The following is a 26412-nucleotide window of genomic DNA, read 5'->3' as shown; positions in this document are numbered from 1 at the left end:
CTTATGGGAGAATGAGAAACTAACATCATAACGTCACATTGATGGGTTTAATAAGCTTTAAACAAAGTTTTAGAACAATTTACTTAAGATGGCTCACTTGCCCCGAATTCCAATAGTTGTCTGATTTTTAGCGAAAAACATCATTATAATACTGATATTCACACTATTCGGTTGCACAGAATGATAATATCAGTCAGTTTTACGCCTTATTCCCCGTGTTCCCGTGTCGTATCACCACTTGTTATAAAACTATTAATCCCTCTCAGAGCACACATTTGCGAAAGGGAACTCACGTCTCAACGGTTCATCCAATCGAACGAAAGTATAGTGCCGAGCTCAATCTCTTTCGATGCCCAAGCCCAAGACTAGTGCTGGGGGCCGCTCAGTAGCTCATTCACCAACTGCGATGTGTCGCGAACGGGTGTTTTAGGAGGTCTCGCTATCAATCCCCACACTACTCTGAAGAAGACGCGCCTTGTTTCGATCAAAGTCTATATTGCGGCAGTGCGGAACCTGTTGAGTGCGGTTGAAGGATTTAACGACTGCAGACTCTATAGGTCGATCACGTCATTATTGTACTCAGAAGACTGAAAAGAGAAGAATTGGTTCTATTGATTGTGCGAAAAATTTGTCGTCATTAGAGTGCTTTAAAGGAAAAACCCGGCTGTGCTTCATGAAATGGTGTCGTGCTTTATCGTTATCGTCACTTATCAGCTTCTCCTATATGTATCCTGTGTGGTGGTATAGTGCTCGGGTGCTCTAAAGCGGATCTTGCATACATAGGAAACATGTGACAAGTGCAATACTAACCAGTGGACTCCATGGATGTATAGAACTGATTGTTTGTTTAGTAAATTAAAGCAGACCAAATAGTCTTCGAAATGAGCTGCAATTGAAGCTTCCCGCTTTTGAATGTGCTGAATGTTGATTATATAGTGTCGGGCCGGGTTGGAGGTTCAAGTGTGTGCCATGAATAATTGATATTCAGCTTCGTGTCGTCTCTAGTTTTGTGTGTGGTTTTGCATTCCACCCATATATCTATGTGCATAACGAACGGTTCGCAGATGTCTTAGATGCAAAAATCATCACCGCTGACATTAGCAAAAAAATTCAATCGAAAGCTAAGGCAGTTTGCCGTTTGATGGTTGAAAGTGACTCAATCACCGATCATAGAGGGGACGGACCTGGTGTAGTGGTTAGAACACTCGCCTCTCACGCCGAGGACCTGGGATCGAATCCCATCCCCGACATAGTCACTTATGACGTAAAAAGTTATAGTGACGACTTCCTTCGGAAGGGAAGTAAAGCCGTTGGTCCCGAGATGAACTAGCCCAGGGCTAAAAATCTCGTTAATAAAGTCAAACCAACCAAACCGATCATAGAGTGAGTCTTGGGCGCCCCGTTGTCGTCGCTTGGGAATGATTTACGCCTCGAGTTGCGCTGCTGTGTCCTGTTGGTGTTGGTGCTTATCTGTAGTGGAATAATAACGTTGACGGTTTGTAAATCGAAACAATCCAGCCCTCGCATAGTGGGAGTCTTCTGTGAAAACAATATTTAGTCTCAAAATGCCACTGATACCGGATAGCTGAAGTTGTTTATAAATCAAAATTTAGTTCAGGATTGGAGCTAATGCTTCATTATGTACATAATCAGCAAAACTTATACTGTTTTTCGATGACCTCGCTTTTTGTAGTTGTTAAGACATTCATTTTGAGAACAGCAAGTTTCCTACACATTTCTAAAAGTAAAGTCCATTTTCATCTATAGATAACTTTTCAAATATAACCGGGATCGGTAACCTTATGGCTACTCCTTCTTCTTATTAAGCAAGTGTCATAAGCTCAGTCCCATGCCTATTTATTATGTAAACATTTTTGAAAACGTCCAATTTTCCCAGATACATATGAGAATATTTAGATGTATTTACAATTCTTTTGAAGGTATCAAACCCAGCTGTAAAAAGAGTGACTAGGATACACATCGATTCTCAAATGTTCGTAAGGTGCCTATTTTCAAACTCTTATAGATTTCCAAAGTCATGTGCTGTTTTGATTCATATTACGGACACTTAAGGCCTCAGTAAAGTATATCTCATCAAAACGCATGTAAAAAATCATTCCGTATGATTCCTTCGCGTTATAAAACCTTAAATACACTTATTTTTCGAATGGTTAGTAAAGATTTTGATTCTGCAACATGAAAAATTTAAAATAAATAGAAATGTATGGACTTTTCATGATTCTTATTCCGGACGCTTCCTTACTTCCTTACGGACAGGCCAAACAAATCAAAGATAGAAAAGTCGAATCATCAATTGAAATCGTCAAACCACTAAAGAGACGCCTAAGGTAGCAGAGCATTATGAATTTGCATAGATATCTATGGAAAATCCTTATTAGAACAAGCCTCGAAAGTGAGAACTTTTGAACGGCAAAAATTTAAACATTTCGTGTGAAATGTTTCCCATATAAAGTCGAGTGTCCGGAATTTGAAGCTGTCCGCAATATGAATCGAACCGGTAGATTTATATCTAATGGCATTTTCATTTCAAGGAGATATTTTGAGGAAATCAGTGACAGAGCACACTTAGCTCATTTTACGGATTTTGATAAATTTTATTGAAAACTCAACAGATGAGCAGTTTAGTTAAGTTAAGCATCGTAATTGGGTTACTTAGCTGTTTAAAGGTTAAATGTTTCTGTACCTGCAGATTTTTAACCGTTTTTCAATCATTTATGACATCAAGAATAAAATATTAAAATTGTTTCGTACTTAGAAAAATGAGGCCTTTCGAACGACCAACAAAAAACTATAACTTTTCCGTCACTAAACATCCCAAATTTGATTTGAGAGCCAAAACATGGTTCTAATTAGAAATAAGGTCACCTAATTATGATTGATAAAAAGCCTCATGAAGAAAATGGTTATGCCGATTGGTGACACCACTGTAAGCTGCCTTTCCAAACCTCTGATTTCAATTGGTAGAGAACTCGTGCACCTAAATACAAAATCCATGAATTCTAAACATGCAAACTAGAACTGATATTGTGTAATACTGTAATGTCCCGATTTTGTCAGCCCCATTCTGCATTTAGGGTTGACAATAATAAAACTTAAAAGCTTATTTTTATGATTTTGTTAATATAAACATTGTTTTTTTACTTCTATTTTTATGTACCATAATCCAAGGTAACATTGATCAGTTTCTTGGATAATGATGATGATTATTTAGCCACCATCAGCGCAAGGATTACCTATGGCTGCAGAATCATACCGGGATGGAATGATCTACCTGATGGTTTGTTGTAGCAGGGCTAATTAATATCTTTGAAGACCTTTGGAAGACAACACTAAGGCTGTTTTCTCATGATAAAAGGCTGGCGACCCCACGCACTTTCATCCAGTCAACAGTTCAATTAACTCCCTTAGGCTACCCCTCCCCAATACCCAATATATAGTAATATATCATATATAGTGTTATTAAAGTATCTTACCTCTTTGTACCTACAGTTTAATAATATGAAAACTGCGTACATAGGTACAACCAGATTACCACTATCTACGTGTCCAGTACACAAATTATATGATTACTTTCCTCCCATGAAATGAAAAACGGCGGAGTAATCATGAGGATAATCCTCACATGTTTCATGGAATGTTTAAAAGCAATTGGTCATCGATTGTGCAGTTTGTCGCTTCTGAGTTTAGAGCATTATCCGCACTCGAGCACCAATGGCCCTCAAGCAATCACAAACCATGTGAGATTCAATTGAAACAAACTCACCGGATACACCTTTCAGCTGAAACGTCTCCTTATCTGTGAACCATTTAAGAAGGATGATGAGCGACCCACGATCCATCGGGTACTGTCGATACTTAGTTGCAATAACTCCATAATAGAGCGGCTTACAATCACATCCAGAATTGAACGAATTACACAAATTGCTTGAACTATTCGTCATGTTTCTATACTAGGCAAATAAAACAATTTTCAGAAATTTGACGAAGCAAAACATTTTTGCTTCCGTTTTTAATCACCGCACACTTCGATGATCAGTTTCTTGGATAATTAATAAAAATTTGAAATTTCAAAATTTCGGTCTTTAGATGATTGTATAGACGTGGCCAAGGTCATAATTGACTTCATGCACCCAATATTGCCAGTATAGTCGTGTTTACTCTGATTAAAATGAATATACATTTTATTTGCGGGATTAGGACACCTTTGATAATATTTGCGTGGATTTTATCGAGTTAGCCAAGATTTAAATTTATGTTTTGATGCATGGTAAAATGTATATCGAAAAGTGTAGCGTAAAGCCTGATTCGCTGCATGGAATGCATGGGAAATTTCTGCGAGGAATTGATCAAGAATGCGTTTTTTTTTTTCTGATAGCAGTACGCAGTTGAAAAGAAATATCAGTTTAATTGGGAGTCGCTGTAGAAAATTTCTGCAAGGAATCGAGTTAGTTTCCCCCTGAAGAAGACACTAATCCCGTGTCGAAACGTTGGGCAAGAAATAAACCTCGTTTGATTCCCTTAAAGACTGCGTAGCCGTTAAATCAGAAGGAATTACAATCAAATTTTCTGTTTTTGACGAACTTTCTTACTAAAATTCATTGAAAATGTTACATATGTTTAGAATTGGTGAACGAATTGCCAGACAACCCCCTCCCCCATTCTTGTGGCCCTCAAGTTAATTCTCAGCAGATTGAGCACGAAATGCAAATAAAACACAGTTTCCCTACATATTTCAAGAGTATCTCTTGAACCATAAACAAGTCTTCTTATTTCAATTACTGCTCCTTTCGGAACTTAGCAAAAATCTTGGGGAAATTCAACATTTTGTTGGAAAATTATTTACACTTTTACTTGCAGATCCTCAACGAGATCAACAATCCCTTTTACCTTATTTTCTCATAATTTTGTACCGGAATTGTTCGATAATTATTGTCCCGAATTTCACAAAGAGTATTCCACAATGTACTCTTTAAATTATTCTACCGAAAATATTTCAAGAAACTTCTTTCTGTATATTTTCCTCAGATTTTTTTCAAAAATTTCATCAAAACGTCCACCCGACTAACAGACACCCTCACAGTGTACAAGTGTTGGTGATCTTCTATTTTAGGCGACAATGGCGCCTGTCACGTCTGAATGCAGACCAATGTGGGGAAGGGGAGGAATTGATGTTGCACTTATACTGGCCCAATGTAAACCATGGAGTCCGACTGCATCTACGTCAGTTCATGCGGGAGTGTATGGGTTAGGGAAAAGGTATGGCAGAGAGGTTTGCTGTTTGGTTAGCAGACTGCCTATGTAGCAGGCGTAAGGAAAGGCGTGCTATAATGATAGAAGAATGGAAGCGTATGGAATCGGTTTCTTGTCCGTCTCTGGTTCTAGCGTTTGCAATGAACGAATAGTTTTGAAAGTAAGAGAGTGAACGACAGAAGCAAGTGACAGATACAACTACGAAGTATGAGGAAAGGGACGGCCCTTGGGTTGGACCCATTTTTTCTGCTTTTAAAGTAGAAGCGGTAGCCATTAGACCACCCACCCCGTCATCTTCCAAAGTTCTAGGATATGATTCAGAAAATTGTTCCATAAATTTCACTACAAACATTGACTCTAACTTCAACTTTTAAGCTTATATTGGATCCCATTTTTATCTCTATGATTTTGATGATTTTTTGAGACGACATGTACGTCCAACACGTTTCTTCGAATTTCGCTAAAAATCTGAAAGGTTTCTGCTAGATACAACTTCAGGTTCAGGTTCTAACGATTTTTTTTATTAGAATGATACATGATAGAAATTCAAAAACAATTAATAATTTCATCATGGAAAACAACATTTTTCCAAATTGCTCAGAAACAATATATCTTTTTTTTAATGTTCAAGAAATTTTCCCAACATTTTTTAGCAGAATTATATTACAGTTATTCTTAGAATAAGTTTCATTGAAATACTTTTTTAGAATATTTAACAACTCTTAGAGATAAGATTCTGATAACAATTCATCTACGGAATTTTTACATAAAAATCTGGTAAACCACTTCCAGTTCAATGGAGAAATTCTAGCAGATATCTTAATAGAATTTGAGAAGTAATAACTGACGTGTTGGCAAAGCAATTTAAGATGTTATTATAAAAGAAATGTTTGGTCTCTGAGAGACAGTCCTTATAAATACTATAGCATAATCCATAACAGAATATTTCATTGCAAGAATATAGAATCATACTTTTCAAAATTATATTTTGAGGAGACTTTTTAGAAATAATCAAATTTTACTTGGGATTTAAAGAGTTCAGTATTCCTTAGATATGTTATTTTAAATTTCAACAAGATTTTTTCAGAAATTTTTCTGTTAAAATTGTCTGATATTTATTAAATATTTTCTCAAGAATTTTCTCACAATAAGCAATTGGAAATGCATCTTCTGATAATTAATTTGGAAGCTCCTTAGACCATCAATTTCGGAACAATATTACCCATTAATGATCATTAGGAATTTCTGGAAGAAGATTAAAATCATTTCCTACGATATACCGTTTTGATTCATATTACACTTAAGGCCTCAGGGAAGTATAACTCAGCATAGGACATACAAAATAAAGCATTCTGTATGATTCCTCAGCGTTATCGAACATCGGAAACCCTAAACTTTCGAATGGTGAGTAAAGGATACGCTTTCGCAACTTGGGATATTTTAAATAAATCGAAATGTGTGGCCTTTTTATGATTCTTATTCCACACGCTTCCTCAATTTTGCCTAATATTCCGGACACTTTGATTCGAATTCCGGACAGCTCATGGAAATCCTTGAAAGAAAAGTAAAATTATCAATTAAATTCTTCAAACCACTAAAGAGACGTGTAAGGCGGTTGGGCATTAGAAATTTGCATAGATTTGTATGAAAAAAACTTATTAAAATGAGCCTCGAAAGTAGGAACTTTTGAACGGCAAAAATTGAAACATTTCGTGTGAAATGTTTCCCATACAAAGAAGAGTTTCCGGAATTTGAAACTGTCCGTAATATGAATCAAAAGGGTAAATAAATTGACTCCACCAAAAATTTCGGATTTTTTTCTTCCTTAAAGCCTAAATACAAAATCGTAGTAGAACGGTATTTTAGGTGATTTTTACGTCCAACAGAAATAAATAACATAATTCGTAGAAAATTAGCATGTTTTTTTAATTTGAGTTTTACAAAACTATGGTTTTGTCACTTACGCCCTTCTGCTAATCATTTACTCCTGAACTTACGCTTCATTTAGAGTAATTCGTGTACAAAACTATTGAAAATATGCACTGTTTACGAACTTTGTCAATTTCCCAAGGATAAACAACTTTTATGGGAAAAACTACGCAATACTCCAGATACCAGATGGGGAGGGGGTCTTGGGAAATGTGACAAGCCTTATAATTTTTGTATTACCCCTAGTAATGCTTTCTGTTTGTAATACAGTCAACAGACATTATGTATTATCGAGTAGGTATATTATTGCTAGTGGCATTATGAGCATTTGAAAAACAAGCTAGATAAGCGTTTTCTTACGAGCTACTCCCACTGTGCATTGGCGGAGTGAAAAGAAAGAAAAAATATCGCACATCAAGTGATAAACGATGGCAGAACTCCTTATCGGTGAAAAATACAAATAATTTCATTTTTCCTTGTTGAGTGTGCTACCAGTTTGCGGCCCAACCAGTCTGTCCAAGGCGGTCGTTGTTGTTCACAGCCATCACCATCGGCATATATCGACACCCACCGATATAGATTTCACAGTGTGTGCTAAATTTGGATTTCGCAAGTGAGAAAGAAGAACACACCTCAATTGATTTCGATTACGCGCTGAAGCAGGTCCAACGCAGTTCCAATCGTCAATTAATACAACCCAAAACCAGAGATCGCGAGTGTGGAATTAATCTTTCGCTCGGTCAACAAAGCGGCAAAGGGAAAATCAGCTTCAGAAAAAAAAAACTCTTGTGAATTGTCGGAAGAAATCAGTTACATAAAACAACCAGTCGTGAAAGCAACGAATCGCGACCACGTTCGCTTCAGTGCATCGTCTACCTTTTGGGGCGCATTTTTGGAAGCATCTTTGCCTTACCTGTGCGACCTAACATACCTAGTGCAAAACCAGTGGAGCCTAGCCTCGAAGAAAGCTGTGTCGTGTGTGATAATTAATTAAAAGTGAAGCCAAGAAAAACTGGATTACATCAGACGGTTGAACGCTGCTGAGCACCACCGGTTGTTCATCTGAGACGACTCCCAAAACTCAAAAGGTGAGCAAACTCCGATTAAGTGGCATGGTCATGTATTTCTAGGAACCGTATCACGAATTCCACTTGTTGGTGTTGCCTTGTGATTCACGGGTTAGATTGTATGCATATCATATGGCTGGTGGTTGGCGCGTTAGGAACGGATGACACACAATGTCGTTTGCTTCGGTTTGGCATTGCAGTATGAAATATATTGCTTGAATGCACTCTCAAAACAACGAGTGTAGGCACGAGGGCACTACTGATGGGTGTGGTGCAGGTTCTTTTGGATGCTCTGCTCAGTCGGTTGGTAGGGGTGGCTGGGGTAAAATGCACTGTTAGGGAAAAACATACTTTGTCAATTTTTCTGGGGTAAACAACTTTTGAGTGATTTTTTTTTTGACGTTAACTACGTCTTACGGCAATATACTGGGTGTCAATTGAAAATCTAAAATGTTGCGAGCGTCACGAAATTATGTAAGATTTTAAATTCTAATAACTCAGCCATTTATCGGTAGATTTTCAATATTTTCCCACCAATCGGTCGGAAATTTATACAACATTTTACTCAAATGGAGAAAACTTTTGATTTTTGACGATAGACTGTCGAAAATTGTTAAAATGTCGACCCCTTACTTACCCAACCAAACTCGTTCATATTGTCTTCCACGATTCCTTTGGGTTGGCTAGTGCACTATAAAAGCAGACCAATTTCTGCTTCTTCGCGCATTCTTCTTTTGACGTTAACAACGTCTTACGGCAATATACTGGGTGTCAATTGAAAATCTAAAATGTTGGGACCGTCACGATATTATGTTAGAGTTTGAACTAAAGGAACGCTGCAACTATGAAAATCGACTAAAATTCAAATGCAAAAAATCACTTGGCGTAGTTAACGTCATGTGGTCGTGTCTTGTACACAACCCCCTCTAATTTTTTGAATAGATTGAGGTTGGTGAAACTAAGTTAGGCTTTAATCAACATTTTGAAACAACATATTACATATCATTTTCCACAGCAATTCAGAATTTTAACAGGTCAGTTTATTTCACCTGCTTATTAGAGAAAAAAAAACCCTTTCAATTAACTTAACCTAAATATATAACGCATTAATCGTGAGAATAGAAGATTGCAACAATTGTTGTCTTAAATTATTATTCATTTTATCGACATTTGTTCCAATGTTTCAACATTAGATATTCTATGTAATTATGGCAGGCGCCACCACACTGATGGTGTCTGTTAGTCTCAAGCAGTCATCTGGTTGGCTCCTTGTATAAATGCAGCTGATCTGGCGATACTGCAGTAGCAACCACGGGTGGCCAATCAAGCTCAAGCTCAAGCTCATAGTAAAAGTTTGTTTTCATGGCTACCTCGATGGTCCTTCGATCGCATTTGCACTGGTTTTGTATTTTATAACTTGGAGACATCCCTGGAAGACTAACTAAACAAATTTGGTTGGGCGCCAAGAGTAACTCATGGCTGATCAGCGGCAGCTACAGTCAGCTCAAGGAGGGCCCAGTTAACCACGTAAAAATGTGCATCCAAATAAGGTATGCATATTCGAACGTCGAAAATCAGAATCGCACAATATGCCAAATTAAACGTACTGAATGTCAACACAACTTGTATATAATTCTCCACTACGATTCAATAACGACGATCTGCATTGTAATCAAAACATGTCGCAAATAGTGCAGCATAGAATCGCATCAACTTTTATGAACTGACAGATTGTATATCAATCCAGAACAGCATCAAATGAAATCGTATTAACTTAGCAAAAGTTGCCAAATCCAAAAGTCACATGCTCATGACTCGCTGGAAACATTATTTTTTATTTTCTTTCAAATTGTGTGGCATCGTATTGCTGACCACGGAAAGTCTGAAAAGTCGTGTAAAGTTGGTATATGGCCTCCCCTTTGGTATGTATATAGCCTTTTCGTGCATTATATACGAGTGAATTGATTCATATAGAATTATGTATAACCAAAATGTTTACTGATGGTTCACAGAAGGTGACCTTTCCTAGCGGCTTACGAGACTCTGTAATAATCCCTCATCTCTAGGGTCGGCACGATTATCCTATGCTGTTTCGCGGAATTCAGGAAAACACTTGAGTTGCCTTTTCACACTCCTGTTCATTCTTCTTCGCCTTCTTCTACTGTCTAACCTCGCAATCTACCTTTCTCTCTACTTCACCCACTTCTTAAAACTATTCTGACGTTATCTCTTTCACCTTAATGGCCTCTGCCGACGTCTTCACTGTTCCTGCTTAGTCCATGGTTTTCTGCAACGTTTGCCGCCACACCTGGATTACGCGATGAGTGCCAGAGATGACCACCAGCTTGACTCCTGGTCTAGCGATTGGCCGAAACTTCATTTGCCCAATTTTGGGTTTAACCACGGTGCTGTTATACGGTGTTCTGTAGAAGGGGGGGGGTGTACAGGTGTTAATTCCGGTTTGGATCTAAGGGCTCCAACTACTACCTGTGTCCCTTACACACCACGCTCACTCGTCCACTTTTCTTTGGAGGGATTACTTGGGCAAATGGTCGATATTATCCATTGCGGAGCTCATCCGCTCATGCCTATCCGTGCTTCCTTGCATCGCTCTCTGTTTGGCGGGTACCAGAAACCAGCATCCGGCTTCTAGCCACGTTCTTCTCATTCGTCATTCTCTGACACTCCTCGTCGAACCAACAGTTCCTTGGTCTTCGTTGAGCAGTACCAACCACTTCTCGCGCTACTGTGCTCACCGCTCGGTAGACTGACTCCCACAGATTACTGAGGGTGATGCTCTCGTTGATTTTGCTATTCGGCTCGTCGAGCTTTTGATGGTAGTCCGCAGCTACACCATCTGTTGACAAGCGTTGGTTATCGAAATGCAACGATTGTCGATTTCTAGTACTTGAAACGGTTGATAACCGTGCTCGAATTTTGCAACATTGATGACATCGGAGGGCCCAGATAGCCGTAGCGGTAAACGCGCAGCTTTTCAGCATGACTAAGCCAAGGGTCGTGGGTTCGAATCCCACCGGTCGAGGATCTTTTTGTAATGGAAATTTTCTCGACTTCCCAGGGCATAGAGTATCTTCGTACCTGCCACACAATGCAAAAATGGTCATTGGCATAGTAAGCTCTCAATGAATAACTGTGGAAGGGCTCATAAGCTGAGAAGCAGGCTCTTACCAGTGGGAACGTAACGCCAGAAAGAAGAAGAAGATGACATCGGAAAAATGTCGGCCGTCTACCAGAACATGGTCAATTTGATTGCAAAGTTTGCCATTTGGGTGTTCCCAGGTGTGCTTGCGGATATTCTTGCGTGCAAAGTAGGTGCTACTGATGGCCATCCCCCTGGTGGTAGCACAGTTCCCTAAACGTAGGCCGTTGTCGTTGGTAACAGAGTGAAAGCTCTCTATAGGGCGGAAGAAGTCCTCTTTTCCGACCTGCGCATTTGCGTCGCCGATGATAATTTTCAGATCGTGTTTTAAGCATTCTCCATAGGTCTTGTCGAGACATTCGTAAAACGCGTCCTTCACGTCATCGGGTTTGTCGTTAGTCGGTGCATAGACGATGATCAGGCTGTAGTTGAAGAACTTGCCCCGAATCCTTAATGCGCAGATTCGCTCGTTGATCGGCCTTCACCTAATATCGCGCTTCATCTGCTTCCCGATCACTATGAAACCGACTCCGTGTTCAGCTTTATCGCCAGCGCTTTGGTAGATGTTGTATTTGAATGCGGTGTTAGCGACGGGGTCTACCGCTCTGAATTCACGTTCTACAGATCTTAGTCAACGCACTACCTGAATAGCAGCCACATACACGCCAACTTTTCGCAATTCACAAGCCAAAAAGGTTCACTCGTCCAGGTTCATTTAAGGTCATGACGTTCCAGATACTTCTTCGTCTTCTTCTTGGCATTACGTCCTCACTGGGAAAGAGGCTGCTTCTCAGCTTAGTGTTCTTAAGAGCATTTCCACAGTTATTAACTGAGAGCTTTCTTTGCCAGTTTGCCATTTTCGCATTCGTATATAGTGTGGCAGGTACGATGATACTCTATGCCCAGGGAAGTCAAGAAAATTTCCATTACGAAAAGATTCTAGACCGACCGCGAATCGAACCCAGACACCTTCAGCATGGCTTTGCTTTGTAGCCGCGGACTCTAACCACTCGACTATGGAAGGTCCGTTCCAGGTATCGAGTTTCCAATCATAGTCCTTATTTCGTTGCCATGTCGGTTGCCGAAAGTATCGTTCGTTATTTCTCATTTCTCCATTTTCCGTGGTAGGTAAAAAATTCGATATGCTACCTTACCAGGGCCGCGCTACCTACATCACGTTGATGGGGCTGCCATCTTAGGTGTAGCTGACGTAATACAGCATTTCATACTCAGCTGCTGAATGCCAGAACAAACGCTGTTTGCGCCGAACCTCCTGGTGTACAGATGCTCAGAACGTACCTTCTCACTCTAGCTGATGTCAGAAGGACAACATGGCCCAGGCTGTACTACCAGCTAAGTACGCAACCCTTAGCTGGCGGTCTTTGTCATCATTTGACCCGTCGAAGCGCGAGGTAGGAACTTGTGAGGACCAGTGCTATGTTGGTCACTCCTTCCTGATTGTTGGCTCACCATTTTGCAGTGCTGTCTGGGTTCGAGTCCCGGTCGATCCAGGATTTTTTCGTAATGGAAATTTCCTTGACTTCCCTGGGCATATTACCTGCCACACGACATACGAATGCGAAAATGGCAATTTTGGCAAAGAAAGCTCTCAGTTAATATCTGTGGAAGTGCTCATAAGAACACTAAGCTGAGAAACAGGTTCTGTCCCAGTGAGGACGTTAATGTCAAGAAGAAGGAAAAGAAGAAGAAGAAGGGAAAGATATCGAGATGTAGAGCATCGAAATGTGGAGAGTCGACTGTATGTTCAAAATTTTCTTTATATTTTTTGTGAACATGTAAATTTGGTGAACATGTAAATGAATTAAATTTGAATTTACTCATAAAATTAATATGAAAACTTTGAGAAAAATAAAATAAAAACTACGAGACTTTTGGCTTCTTGTCCGGAACTGAGGAATTGGATTAAAAACAAATATTTTTAAGTACTCGTCTTCCTGGCTTAATGAATTATTCACGCAAAAATAGTGTTTGGAAAAAGTTTAATTTTCCCTAATACCTACTGCAATTGGAATAACAAATCGTTTATAATCATGCAGGGTGGACGCATAACAACTAGATTCGTCTAGTTGAAATACTTCATTCGTATTGTTTAGTCTTCATCTCGGCTCATCTTCCTTGACTGGTGCACTTTACCCCAGATCCCCCTAGTCATTACCAGTAGTGAGAGCGACAAGCAGGCAAATCGCCTACCTTCCTATTACCTGGCTGCCGCTAATGTAGCGAAATGAATCGTTCAACACGTTTTGAGCGAAAAGTGTACAATTTCTTGCGTGACATAATTGCGTCTCGAGAGGATTCACCTTTTGGCATGATATGCAGGGTCTGTACGTCGCCCTATGTAACGTAGGGATATGGTTGTGTAGTTCATTTGAATAGTTCCGTGACTATGAAGGGAAGCCAAATCATGCCATTTCACAGCTTTCAGTGTTAATTAAAAACAAGTGTGTGTACCATCGCATAACGTATGGAGGATCAAGTAGGATTGTGAAATGTGAATTTTGAGTACACAATGTGAATGAACCAGTTAACTAATGAGCATTTGAAAGTTTGTTTACAGGTCTTAGGATATTCAGGAAATCTCACCGAATTTTGAGTTTTTGTTTTATTTTAGAACTCACTTGTCGAAATTGAAACCAAGTTACTCAAGATTTCGAATGTTTCAATCAACAGAACGTTTTCGACACATGTTTTGAAACTGATTTCTAAGAAGTAAGAACAATCATTGAAAAAAAGAAACTATTATTTTTTTGTTATCATACAATCAGCTTGCTTTCCTCCATCAGTAAACTTTTTGCAAAAAGTCATTTTGAACAGAATAATGGTTCACATCAATGAAATAGTTATTTATGCAGCAAGTTGCGTCGTACATTCATCCAATGAGACTTTCCGAGTAATTCATGTTCAAATTACAACGTTTGGAAAAAAGTATGATATTATAAAAAAACCGTAATCATTCCATGCTTGCATTTGGCGAGTAGTGATTAAAATAAGTGACGATAAAATCGAAACCCCATTGTACTTCAACTGCAGCAAAGTTTTCCAGCCGGAAATAGTTCTGATTTCATACGAAAACCAGTCATCACTATAACGGCCTTGCTGTTCTATTATCAAATCAGCAGCCTCGCTATATGTACTGCCCATCTCTCACTACACACTGTAAACATGTGTTTTTCGAAAAAGTATGAGTGGAGTAAAGACACGCATTGCAGCCTGACCCTTGGCCATCGCTCCAAGTCATGTACAAGATAATGGTTTAAGCCCGCAGAGGCGTGAGTGTGAAGTTAAATAATTGACGTCGATTAATTTTAATTAATCGTAGCAAATGGTCAAAGATTAACTACTGGAGAATCTCAAACATTGGTGTCGGTTATATGAATGAAAGCAGTTACAACTGGGTTTGTTTAGGACCTAGTTAATCCAATAGGAAAGAAGCTTGATTGGTAAACTGCCGCTATAGGTCGATGTTCAAATAAAAACGGCTTATAAGGAGTGACATTGATGTGTATACTGTTATTGTCGGAAGACTCCACTTTCTGCATACAGACTACAGGTGCCGGTCGGTGTTCGTTGATCGGGGTTCAGTTTCTTCATTGCCATCTATGAATTACCTTTCTGCGCGAAGTGGTGTGACAACACATAAACGGTCAGGAACTGGTAATTGCGGTTAGTAATGTTGTTCCGAGCATTAGTCACTATGTTTAACTGATGAATGTTCCTCGGTGAGTGCTTCGCATTTTCGCTGTCGTAAACCTTTTCTTTTCATTAATCGTACGCCTTGTGCCTCCACGCTTAGGTGATCCACTCGATGGTGGTTGAATACATTTTTTGGTGTGAAGCCTACCGGTGGAGATAGTCATCGTATTGAAGCTATGTGGTATGATTCATTGAATGCAATATTTCCTTGTCTTGAAGAATCCCCTCCTCAGCCATAAGACTCACACGTGTGGAAAGAGTGATCTTGAAAATTGGTAGGAATTTGATCTACTTTCTTATTTATTGTCAGGATTTTATCACGCAGCAAGTTACGTCTTGTTAGGCGTCAATTACTTGACGGTCTGTACTAGTGCTGACACGGTGCTCCCGAGACTGTTTTTATCAGAAAAAAAATCTATATCAAATCTGTGCTCACCAGTCGTTTTCTATGACTAACCTACACTGCCTATAACTGCATATTTGTAACATCCGACAAAAGTATTAATGCCTACTTTTGTCGAATGTTACAAATATGCAGTTATATAGAGCACGAAGTATGCATTTTGTGCCAGTATGGGAAGAAACTAAAATTTCTAAAAATTATCAAGAGCTCAACACTACTTATTTGAAGCTGAAATTGTGTACAGTTTATATCACATATTGGGTGAATAGACAGAAAATAAATCTGATAAATATTTCATTATTACCACATTATGAGGCCCATGTATAATCTCAATGTGACTGTTATACGTTTATATTTAGCAATGTGACAAAACAATTTGTTATTTTTTTTCAAACTTTCTAGAACATTCTCACAGATTTTATTAAGTTGGTCGAAAGTATTTATGATTTGATGGCGTTCCACGGTATTAACTCGAAATCGTAAAAAAATGTCGAATGTGACAAATATGCAGTTATGGGCAGTACATGTCTGGACAAAAAAAAAACATTGATTCGTTTTGGATTTAGTCTTTTTTGATGATAATACTCCACTAATTCGAAGGAATTCAGAGTTATTTGGACGATATCACATTTGCTGGGATTATTAAATAAATTGTACGGTCAAAAGTATGTCTTTAAAGTTATGTGAAACCTCTTTGCGGAGTTTTGAATACCAAATATGTCCTTTTTGCGGCGTTACCTCCAAAACATTACTTTTCAATAGATGCGTCATTAATCTAATCCGTATATCATGTTTCAATGTTGTCAATTACAAACTGTAATTATCTACATGTTGCATAAGCTTTGCACAATTCACTTACTTTTCATAAAGCTGTAAGACGTTACGGAGCCAATATTCTTCTTCTTTTTGGCATAACGTCCTCACTGAGCCAACATTATATTATTATAAATCAAATAATTTTCATTGCATATTAATCTGAATAACAAGGCGAAATTGGACAATCATTTTCTTAACTTTTATCCAAATAATACTTTCAAAACTTTTCGTTTCGTTTCATTCGTCCTTGCTTTGCTAAATTCTTATTTCCAATTGCGATCTTTTTGATCGAGTGTAACTCTGATGAACAGTGCGATCTCAGTGGCTCCCAACCTTTTTGAAGTTGCGTTCCCCCTTTAAGCTGTACAAACATAAACATACTAGCAACAACGCGGACTCCTAAAAATGTATTTCTTGTTATTAATGTTTATGAATATCTGTCAAAGATCTCAGAATGATTTAACAGATATACGAGACAGATACATTTGACAATAACGCCTGTAATCCATCACAGATATTGCAAGAATTCTGCTATGATTCTTTGAAGGATTCCACTAAGCATTGAACCAGGAGTCTATCAAGTATGCTTACAAGAGTTCGACAGTGAACTTCCTTGGACGCTCTTGCCAAAATCAAACAAAAAACTTCCAGGACAAGTAGGGTAAAGAACCGTTCAAAACCTCTAAGATCCACTCTGATATTGGGGGTTTTCGGTGCAACTCATCATTAACGCTCTCTTGCAAGACAAGCTAGGTATCTTATTCCTCATGTTTATTCATCAATCAAGGAAAACAACACCTATGTTTAATGACTTAGTGGGTCTCCTAAGAAGTCGTCACGACAAGGGATCACGGACACCCGGTTAGAAAGCCCTAGTATTCATCCTTTACTATTTTGTTCCATGTAATGTTCAGAGCAGAGATGACATTCAAAAAAAAAGCTGGCAGAGTAGGCTGTTTATCTAAAGTAGGAGTTTTCAGTCTTTTTGACTAGCGGATCACTTTTTGAAATAAAATAGTTACACAGAGCAGCTTTTCTCCATCCCACTTCGTTTTAAATCCACGCTTGAATAGACTCTATAATGCCTACGAAAATCATTAAGTAGGATTTTAATTATTTGTGATTTTATTTTGAACTTATATTTCTAATCTAACAAAATCTGTTTCATTTGATCGGTCAAGCTTTTTATTTCAGGCTTAAACTGTGACAATTAGGCATCAATCTAACTATATTTGTTTTGTCGTCATTTTGTGGCTCTCAAACGGCAAATTATTTTGTTTAATAGGTTACACAGCGCAACAAAAATGACATTTTTGCGTGTCTCAAGGATCAAATTATGTGTCTCTAGTCGATTTCTGGTTGCTGAATCTGATGCCTTTCTCAGAAATTTCCCAGCACGTCACAATTTTTAGCTACAGGTCGCCAAAGTTGTATAAAACATTGGTTTTATTGATGTTTTCCTAAAATTTGAAGAATATTTTATCAAACTTTTTTTATGATCTTATCCACTAAGCATGCAAAAAAGGGCTTAAACTTTCGTTTTAGATATATTTTGGTTGAAATTTCACGAATAAATTTAGATTAAACCGGTTTTTTCAGCATGCTTGCAGTCTCTATACAAAATTCTTCGTTTTTCTTATATGGCAAAGTACAATACTTTTCTTAACCATCAAAAAATTACTTTTCCGAATTGAAAGTATCATAAACTTTGATGATAAGTATTGTTATACACATAAAGTTTGAATTCTGTGGCAAATTAAGCAAATAAATTGCCTTACAAGCTGGCAAACTTGCGTGCAAGTTGGATGAAATAGTCAATTTTTGCATTTTCAACAACCAATATCTCAAAAACTAGACGTGCTATGATATTTCTGTAAACGGCAATAGATTCAGCAACCCTTAATTGAGAGAATAGCAGTATTATGGTACTTGAGACAAAAACGTGTTCCGCAGTGTTTTGTTCAACACTCTCGGAAATATTAAAATAATTTTGATAAAACTTGTGAAATCTTCCAAATTTAGCAAAACGGTGTCGAATTCTTGATTTTTATCAAATTTTTCATGTAGGTATCTCAGATTTTTTTTGACAAGGATAAGTAGCCCGACAAAACATTAACACCCTTAAAGTTTCAAAATATCCTGTCGGGGAAAATTGTATTTCTTCAACTTTAAACGTTCTTTTCTATACAAAATTCAAGAAAACACAATTTGCATCCAAAATTGTCTCTTACAAAATGTATGGGAAAATTTCCACCAACGTAATATTTTTAACCTCCCTTCTAAGCCCGTTTTCGTAAAAAATATCCAAGATACATCAAAAGATCGATTATTATCGAGATTTTGCCATCAAGTGTATAAGACTCGTTGAAACCGTATTTCATCATCCATAGTCTCGAAAACACCATAAGGTGAAGATGAATTCAAACCACCTCCAAATTTTGAAGCGCACAAATCTAGAGAAAAATTGTGGTCGTAAATGAAAGGTCACAATCAACGAGTGATCTAATTTTTAGTGAGATCGGTTTGATCACTATATTTGTAATCCTAAAAATTCTAGGTATTGCTTGGTTTGGTATAATCAAAAACGTATTTTAATCTTTCGGTTGTCGCGCGATTTTTTGTGACGTGAGTAGTCGCGTGTTGTATTTTGTACAACACCCTTGGTTTTTCATGTTCAACATAAAATACCTCGCGATCCATATTAAATATAGAAAACCATCTTGCTAAAGTTGTTAAGCAGATCAAGGGCTGACATGCGGTGATTATTCAGTTTCTGTGGCGATGCTAGGTGCATGAAAGTTTGTATGTCAAATATTTCAGGAGCCTGACCACTTAGAAAGATGACGTCTTGGGCAAAGTTGTTCAGTGGCTCAAGGGCTATCATTATTTGATCAAAAAACTCGAGATTTTGCCACTAGACGGAGCTAGTGAACATGGAAATTTTATTTTGCAGATATCTCAGGAGCCTGACCAATTAGAAAGATAACTTCTTCGGCAAAGTTGATCAGTAGCTCAAGGACTACCATTATTCTAGACAAGAGATTCGAGATTTTGCCAGCAACTTTGCCGAAGAAGTTATCTTTCTAAGTGGTTGGGCTCCTGAGATATCCTCAAAATTATAGTTTCATGCTCACTGGCGCCGCCTGGTGGCAAAATTTTGATTCAACTTGATCGAACAGTGATAACCTTTGAGCTACTGAACAACTTTGATGTAAACAAAAATTGCTGAGTATTGTTCTTAAGAAGATTCTTGAGGAATACACTTTGTTTTGGTGTCGATAGATATTGTTACGTCTAGTGGTCAGCGTTCAGGGAAAACCGTACTCTGTCCGTTCGTTCCAATATGACTTATCCGTCAGGTCCTGTGTGCTACTCATACTACTTACTCATGTCCATGCTTTCGAGTCAAAGGGCAATCTCGTAGTGTTCTTTACCGGCATCGCAGTTTTGAGAAAACTCTTCACATCGGTCTAACGCAGCTAGGATGTTGATACGCTTCTGCTCGAGTTGTAGAATCTTATTCTTGGTCATGTTGTCCGAAGTTTCCCTTAAATCAAAGCTCCGGTAGAGACGCAAGGAGACGTAGGTTGCTTCTAACGTTGCTCACCTTGTACAAGGTGGAATAATGCCTTGTATTTTATAGTATCTGGAATCAGCAACCTCAGTAGTACGTCTAATTTAAATTCACTACTTCTTTCAACACGTCTTTCCTGTGGCGGCTTTGGAGAGAATGGTAATCGGGCCTATTCATAGATACCCCGGGCCTATTCATTTAAAGGGCTCTAGTCTTGACTATTGTTGGCGTGCGCGAAAGGAAAACTCGTCTAAAGCCTAGCTGAATAGCAGATATCTTTATTGTAAAATGATGGCATATAAATCAAAGTACAACAGCGCGACAGACCGAAGGTTAAAGCAAAAAGTTAAGATATTTCAGAGTAGGGTGCAGAGCTACTTGGGCACTTCCATGATTCACTTTGGCATGGGGGTTCTTGTCGGCCGAATTATCTGAAACTTTTTAGACGCTTTAGTACGACGCACCTTGCGACCAAGTATGAGCTCTGTAGTTTTCAAAAAAAAAAAACCACTGCCGAAGTGAATCAAAAGTGCCAAGAATAGGATCCGGCTCCTATTGGTACAAGTTTTCAAACCTGTCTCGAAGCATCTGCTAAGGCTTCGCGTAGCATTAACTGCTCCGCGGAGCACTATCTGAAAGCCGCTGATCTAAAGAATAAAAGACTCATCGTAGAGTAATCAACAAAGCGAAGAAGATTTTCGAGTATAAAATAAGTTTGCGCACTAAGAATTAAGTGTCCACGATTATACCGTCTCTGAGAAAAGTTATATACCTCCTGGAGTACGATTTCTTGTGTTTGGCTCTACCGGTTATAGCGGCTAGTGTATTTAAACTCGATAGGTACAGTAAGCAACTCAGACAAATGAATATAAGCAGTATATAATGTCTACCTTATTAAACAGCATTCATGAAATTTAAATTATTTGATTAAATTTGATAAGCTTGAATTATGGTACAATGTTGCAACAAACGTTGGCTTTTATACATATTTAGCAGCACGAAACTCAAAAGCGATGATGGTGGCGTGTTTTAGACACGTGCACAGTGATCTCAACGTTCTTGGGTCGATTCCAGTTTAGCTTATAAATTTCATGAATGTAAATACCTTATAAAACTAGTAACCATCATAATGATTACTTTTGATAGGTTTTGATAAGGTATCATATCAAACAAAAAACAATATTCTCATCCATGTTGTATCACTGCTTTGAATGTCGTTAATTTCGTATTATTTCATACACTACGGACACTGCATTTTTAATAGTAACAAAGGTTAGGAAAACTCTAATTTTTTAGCATAAATGAACAGCAGCGATCAATCTTTGCTTACCTTCGCAAAATGCTACAACCAAAGTGGTGTTTATTCAAGAACCTTACTTTCACAGGAGAATTACTATCTTGGTAACCTTGTGGACACAGTTTTTGTTACTTTCAGTAAACATGAAATGGCGAACTCGCATGTCGTGCATACGTGCTCATTTATAAAGCAATCCATGCTACACTCATTTCTGAGCTACCTAACAACCAGAAATGTATGTGCTGTCACAATTGATGTTGCTGTTGATGACCACAATGGACCAATGCACGGGTTCACTCGTTGACGTTTGAGCGGTGCCGTGTTATTTATGTGGCCATGGCAACAAGTGAATTCGGCTCCGCTCAAATGTCAAATTAGTGAACTCGTGCATTGGTCCATGGACCGATGCACGAGTTCACTAATTTGACATTTGAGTGGTGCCGAATTCACTGGTTTCCGTGGTTACATAAATAACACGGCACCGCTAAAACTTCAAATAATGAACCCGTGCATAGGTTCATAGGAAATACGTCTATCGTTCGGTGTATTTACCACATGATGAACCATCCCCAACGGATGATTTCAAAAGAATTGTCGTACGTTGCCTATGAAAAGGCCTTCCGCTGATTCTGGGCAGTGATGCTAATAATCATCACATCATCTGGAGCAGCTCAGATATCAATTTGAGAAGCTTCAGTCTGATCGAATACTTAAGTAGTACAGATATTGGATTACTTATTATAGGCAGGTGTTTTTGATTCTTCTACAGACTTGTTCTCCCGAATTTATGAATATTGAGACGTCGCACGGTATGTTTTGGACATGATACGAAAATGTCTCCAAAGGGGCCCTGGGGGAACCGACTATGGTGTTCCGGAACGGTCCTCTAATCCAAATCAAGTTTGAATGATAATAATCGATCATTATCTTTTTCAGTCGGCTATTGAAGATGTAGCTGTATGATAAGTAAATTGAAGGTGGAGCTGATATGATTAAGAATCGCTTCATCTTCTTCTTCTTCTTTTTGGTATTACGTCCTCAGCGTAGTGTTCTTATGAGCACTTCCACAGTTGTTAACTGAGAGCTTTCTTTGCCAAAGTTGCCATTTTCGCATTCGTATCTCGTGTGGCAGGTACGATGATACTCTATGCCCAGGGAAGTCAAGGAAATTTCCATAACGAAAAGATCCTGGACCAACCGGGATTCGAACCCAGACACCTTCAGCATGGCTTTGCTTTGTAGCCGCGGACTCTAACCACTCGGCTAAGGAAGGCCCCTCCAAAACGTACCCTACGATTTGTTTTTAAAATTTTGGCCAGGCATGCAGGTTAGCCAAGACAAAGAATTTGATGAAATTTTTTTTTTCTGGTAATAACAATCTGAGGATCACCGTCACGTGTGCTTATAAAATTCACTACTGTACGGTTGAATGATGATAAGGTCGACTGAAAGACGCCACTCGTGGATGCTACGCTCACTGTGTCATGCATTTGTCGATTCAATAAACGTTCTCGCTGCTGGCTGACGCCGGATGTGACGGCGTGGAATGTTTGGTTTTAGAGAATGCTCTACATTCCGATGTTTGCAACTGTAGCGAAGAAAAATCAATTTACTCCAATTGACTGACCCTAACTGTATGATTTAATTGGTTATAAGTAAGAAAAAAGAGATGAACGCATGATTGAAGTACCTGCATTAATGGAAATTTAAGGTTTTTAATATTTTATTTTCTACCACTATTTGTTTTTAAATTCGTTTCTGATTATTAAGGGAACTGCATTCGTATGTTTAAATAGATTAACGGCAAGTCAGCATCGAAAACGATTTTTAGTATTTTTTACTAACTAACACATTTTAACAAGCTTTTCACAACAGAAAACATACGTTTTGCTTTTTCTAAAGCCTTGACATCATTTAGATCACCTAGGTAAAACTGAATAGAAGGAAATTCTTGACAAAGATTTATTTTTGGCGATTGCCAGATGGGATTATTTTGATTGATTTTATGAAAACTTTTATCAAAAAATTCTCTGCACATTTTCTTAATGCTCATTTTTTATATATGGAACTGACTTGCGATTTACGAAAAACCAGTCCATATTTATTTCTTCCTGTACACTCAGTTGAGCCTCCTCGGGAATCTTTGTTTTACAATTCTGAGAAGAAACCATATAAAAAAGGGGTTTTTATGTTTAAATAAGGAAGTTATAGAACAATAAAACTGGCCATTAAGTTATGCAATTTGTTCTACCTTTGTCAAACCTCTCTATGTGAACTGGTCCGAAAAAAGATATAAATGTTGATCAAATATTAAATCGCTTATAAAGTTGATCTAACCAATGATCTTAAAGCTTTCTCAGTCTTATGTTAATGACCGCCATGGAAACAGAGTCTTTCTGTGTGCTGTTTGGGATTCCATAAATTTGTAAAATTTTTTGGACATCCTTGGATAGAGTGCAGAGATATTTGAGCACTTCCATGATTCACTTCGGCGTGGGGGGTTTTTTAACGACCGAATGGTTAAAAAATAAGAATGGTTTCAGTACGACAAACATTTTTTTTTTTTGAGGCACTGTGTGCTCGTGGCCACTACCTTCTTTACCGATACAGATCTATTTTAAATTTATCTATATTTAAAAAAGACAATTAACACCGTCTTCAGCCATAGGCTGCACAGACTGAACATAACTAACATTAGACAACGGACACACGGAACGACCAGTGGACCAGTGAAGAATTTTTCGTTTGACGAAAAGTTTTCTCCGACTGGGGCAGGAATCGAACCCACACTCCGTAGCACAATACGCCTAAACGACTGACGCCGCTAACCGCACGGCTACAGAGCCCACTACATCTACTTTCACTCTCTCCTACTCTTTTACTCTCACACCGAGCAGGTAGGAGATAACTTTGCTGTTAGTGAGGCTTGCTGCCTGCGAAGAGGGACAGTTTGTCTCAGTCAACATCTGATACTGACGGAGGATGGATGTGCTCCCCAAAGCACGGTCCTCCGTGAGGCGTCTTCTGGTGGCTGGACTTTTTTTTTGTGGAGGGGCTGGGAATCGAACCCATGACCTTCCGCTTATGAAGCGAAAGCGTTACCTCAAGGCTATAGACCCCCCACGACAAACATTGTGGCCAAAAATGTGGCGCTCGTCCACTCATGGTTTTGAACAGAGTTGCTCGATGTCACCATCAATGCTTAAAATTTGCTGATTTGTACAGGCCGACTGCGATACAAATCGGATCATTCCATATCACATCAACATCATGCTGTCTACTCCATCACCAGTGCATTGATGACGATAGACTATGGATATCACTGATGGGTTAAGTTTAGCTTTAAATTGAGCAGATAAAATGGCAATTTATCAGTACGATATTTTCGACAGTGTTGCGGATAGATTGAAACTATGTGTTGGTCACTGAAAAACATCAATAGCATGGATAATGACCACGTGATCACTCATTCTGCAGTGATTTTGATCTAGAGTGCGATGTCGCATCACTGCTGTTGGTTGTCAAATCAAAGTGATATTGATAGTTTGAGACCATCAGACATCAGCTGATATGATTGATATTAAGCAACTCTGGTTTTGAATGTAAACGCGCCTCTGGATATAGCCTTAAATTCTTACCAGGGATTATAGAATTATGTATAGGACATTAGGTAAAATAAAAAGAACTCATCAAATAACAAAATAATCATATCAGATCATCTCTTTCCTTCGCAGACTGACGTCAAAATGACGATGGGCAATATGCGTCCGCTAAAAATCACCACTGTCGGCGATGGCATGGTCGGCAAAACGTGCATGCTAATTACCTACACACAAAACGAGTTCCCCGTCGAATACGTGCCAACGGTGTTCGATAACCATGCCTGCAATATCACAGTCGACGAGAAGGAATATGCCCTCACACTTTGGGACACGGCCGGCCAAGAAGACTACGAAAGACTACGACCGCTAAGTTACCCAAATGTAAGTGCAAATTGGTTGTCATTGGCTGTTATCATCAGTTTTATCATCCGTAACCTTTTCTTTCTATTGTTATTGCAGACTGATTGTTTTCTTATATGTTACTCCATATCAAGTAAAACATCTTTCGATAACGTGCTATCGAAGTGGTACCCCGAGATAAGGCACTATGCGCCCCACGTACCGATTGTGCTCGTTGGTAAGAACTTTTGCAATAAAATTTTACACTTTAATCGCCTATTCTCAACTTACCGAATTCCAGGAACCAAAAGCGACCTCCGAGTACACGGATCGGAAAAGTTTGTCACAACTGCTGAGGGCAAGAAACTGAAGCACAAAATCAAAGCTTACTCACTGGTAGAATGTTCCGCTAAGAAGAAACTCAACCTCGGGGAAGTGTTTGACGAAGCCGTGCGAGCGGTGGAGAAAAAGCCCCACGCCAAACCACGTGTCTGTACGATACTCTAGCTCCTCCCTGTGGCCCTTTTCTAGTGTTTTAGGTTTCGTTATTAACTCTATATTATTGTAGTTATATATCAATAAGGCCACGGCCAGTGATGTTAGGTAGATAATCTCCTTTCTACTTAAACAATCGACTCAGAAATCTATAGTGAGCTCCACAAAAAAGTCACATTTGGCCTTAATCAGAAATGAAAATCCAACAAGCGAAAAACAAAAAAAGAAAAGTATTCGACGATTTCCTACCGTTATAGTATTGTGCATATTGACCACAGAAATGTTTTCTTCAAAACCTACATTAGAATGAGTGATCGGATATTTTGTGCTATATTCTTCAGATGTATAAGTTTGTTACATTTTTGATTGGATATTTTATTATATAGTTCCAACGTATGGGACCCATTTCCATATTCATCAGCTAGTCATACGATTTTTGTCAATATGATCGATGAAAATGTAACTAATATAACTTGTAAAATATTTGTGTACAGATCCTTTCGCTTATCTTTTTGTGTTCAGAATGTTCTGCAAGAAATTATGAACAAGTACATGATGACATCCATGATTTTTCTCATTACAGTTAAATCTACTCTAAAAAAAGTTACACAAAATCAGGCTCTTCTGCGTCAACACACCGTTTGTGTTATCTTCACAAAACCTAAATAATAATGTTGTGCTGATTTCCGTTTCGCATAAAGCGGATCCATACAAGAACAGGTAGCATTTTAAAGAAGACATATAA

At 38.5% G+C, this 26412-nt stretch overlaps 1 protein-coding gene across 7 annotated transcripts; it reads left to right on the top strand.

The window, feature by feature from the left end:
- The first annotated feature begins 384 nt into the window (after window positions 1-384).
- On the top strand, window positions 385-26162 carry LOC5579951 (ras-like GTP-binding protein RhoL). Of its 7 annotated transcripts, none has more exons than XM_021854482.1 (5): window positions 385-557; window positions 7864-8288; window positions 24966-25214; window positions 25293-25410; window positions 25474-26162. In XM_021854482.1, exons 3-5 carry the CDS (start codon window positions 24978-24980, stop codon window positions 25677-25679), a joined length of 561 nt encoding a protein of 186 aa, XP_021710174.1. In that variant the 5' UTR covers window positions 385-557; window positions 7864-8288; window positions 24966-24977; the 3' UTR covers window positions 25680-26162. The 7 variants fall into 7 exon arrangements, with proteins under 7 accessions (XP_021710174.1, XP_021710171.1, XP_021710173.1 ...); XM_021854479.1 differs by having other exon boundaries at window positions 7696-8288; XM_021854481.1 differs by having other exon boundaries at window positions 387-489; window positions 7696-8288.
- Window positions 26163-26412: the final 250 nt, after the last annotated feature.

The sequence above is a fragment of the Aedes aegypti genome, chromosome 3 (assembly GCF_002204515.2).
Source record: "Aedes aegypti strain LVP_AGWG chromosome 3, AaegL5.0 Primary Assembly, whole genome shotgun sequence".
Taxonomy (NCBI): Eukaryota; Metazoa; Arthropoda; class Insecta; order Diptera; family Culicidae; genus Aedes; species Aedes aegypti.
Note: the sequence above shows the minus strand (reverse complement) of the source record. Positions and strands in the feature narration are given on the sequence as shown.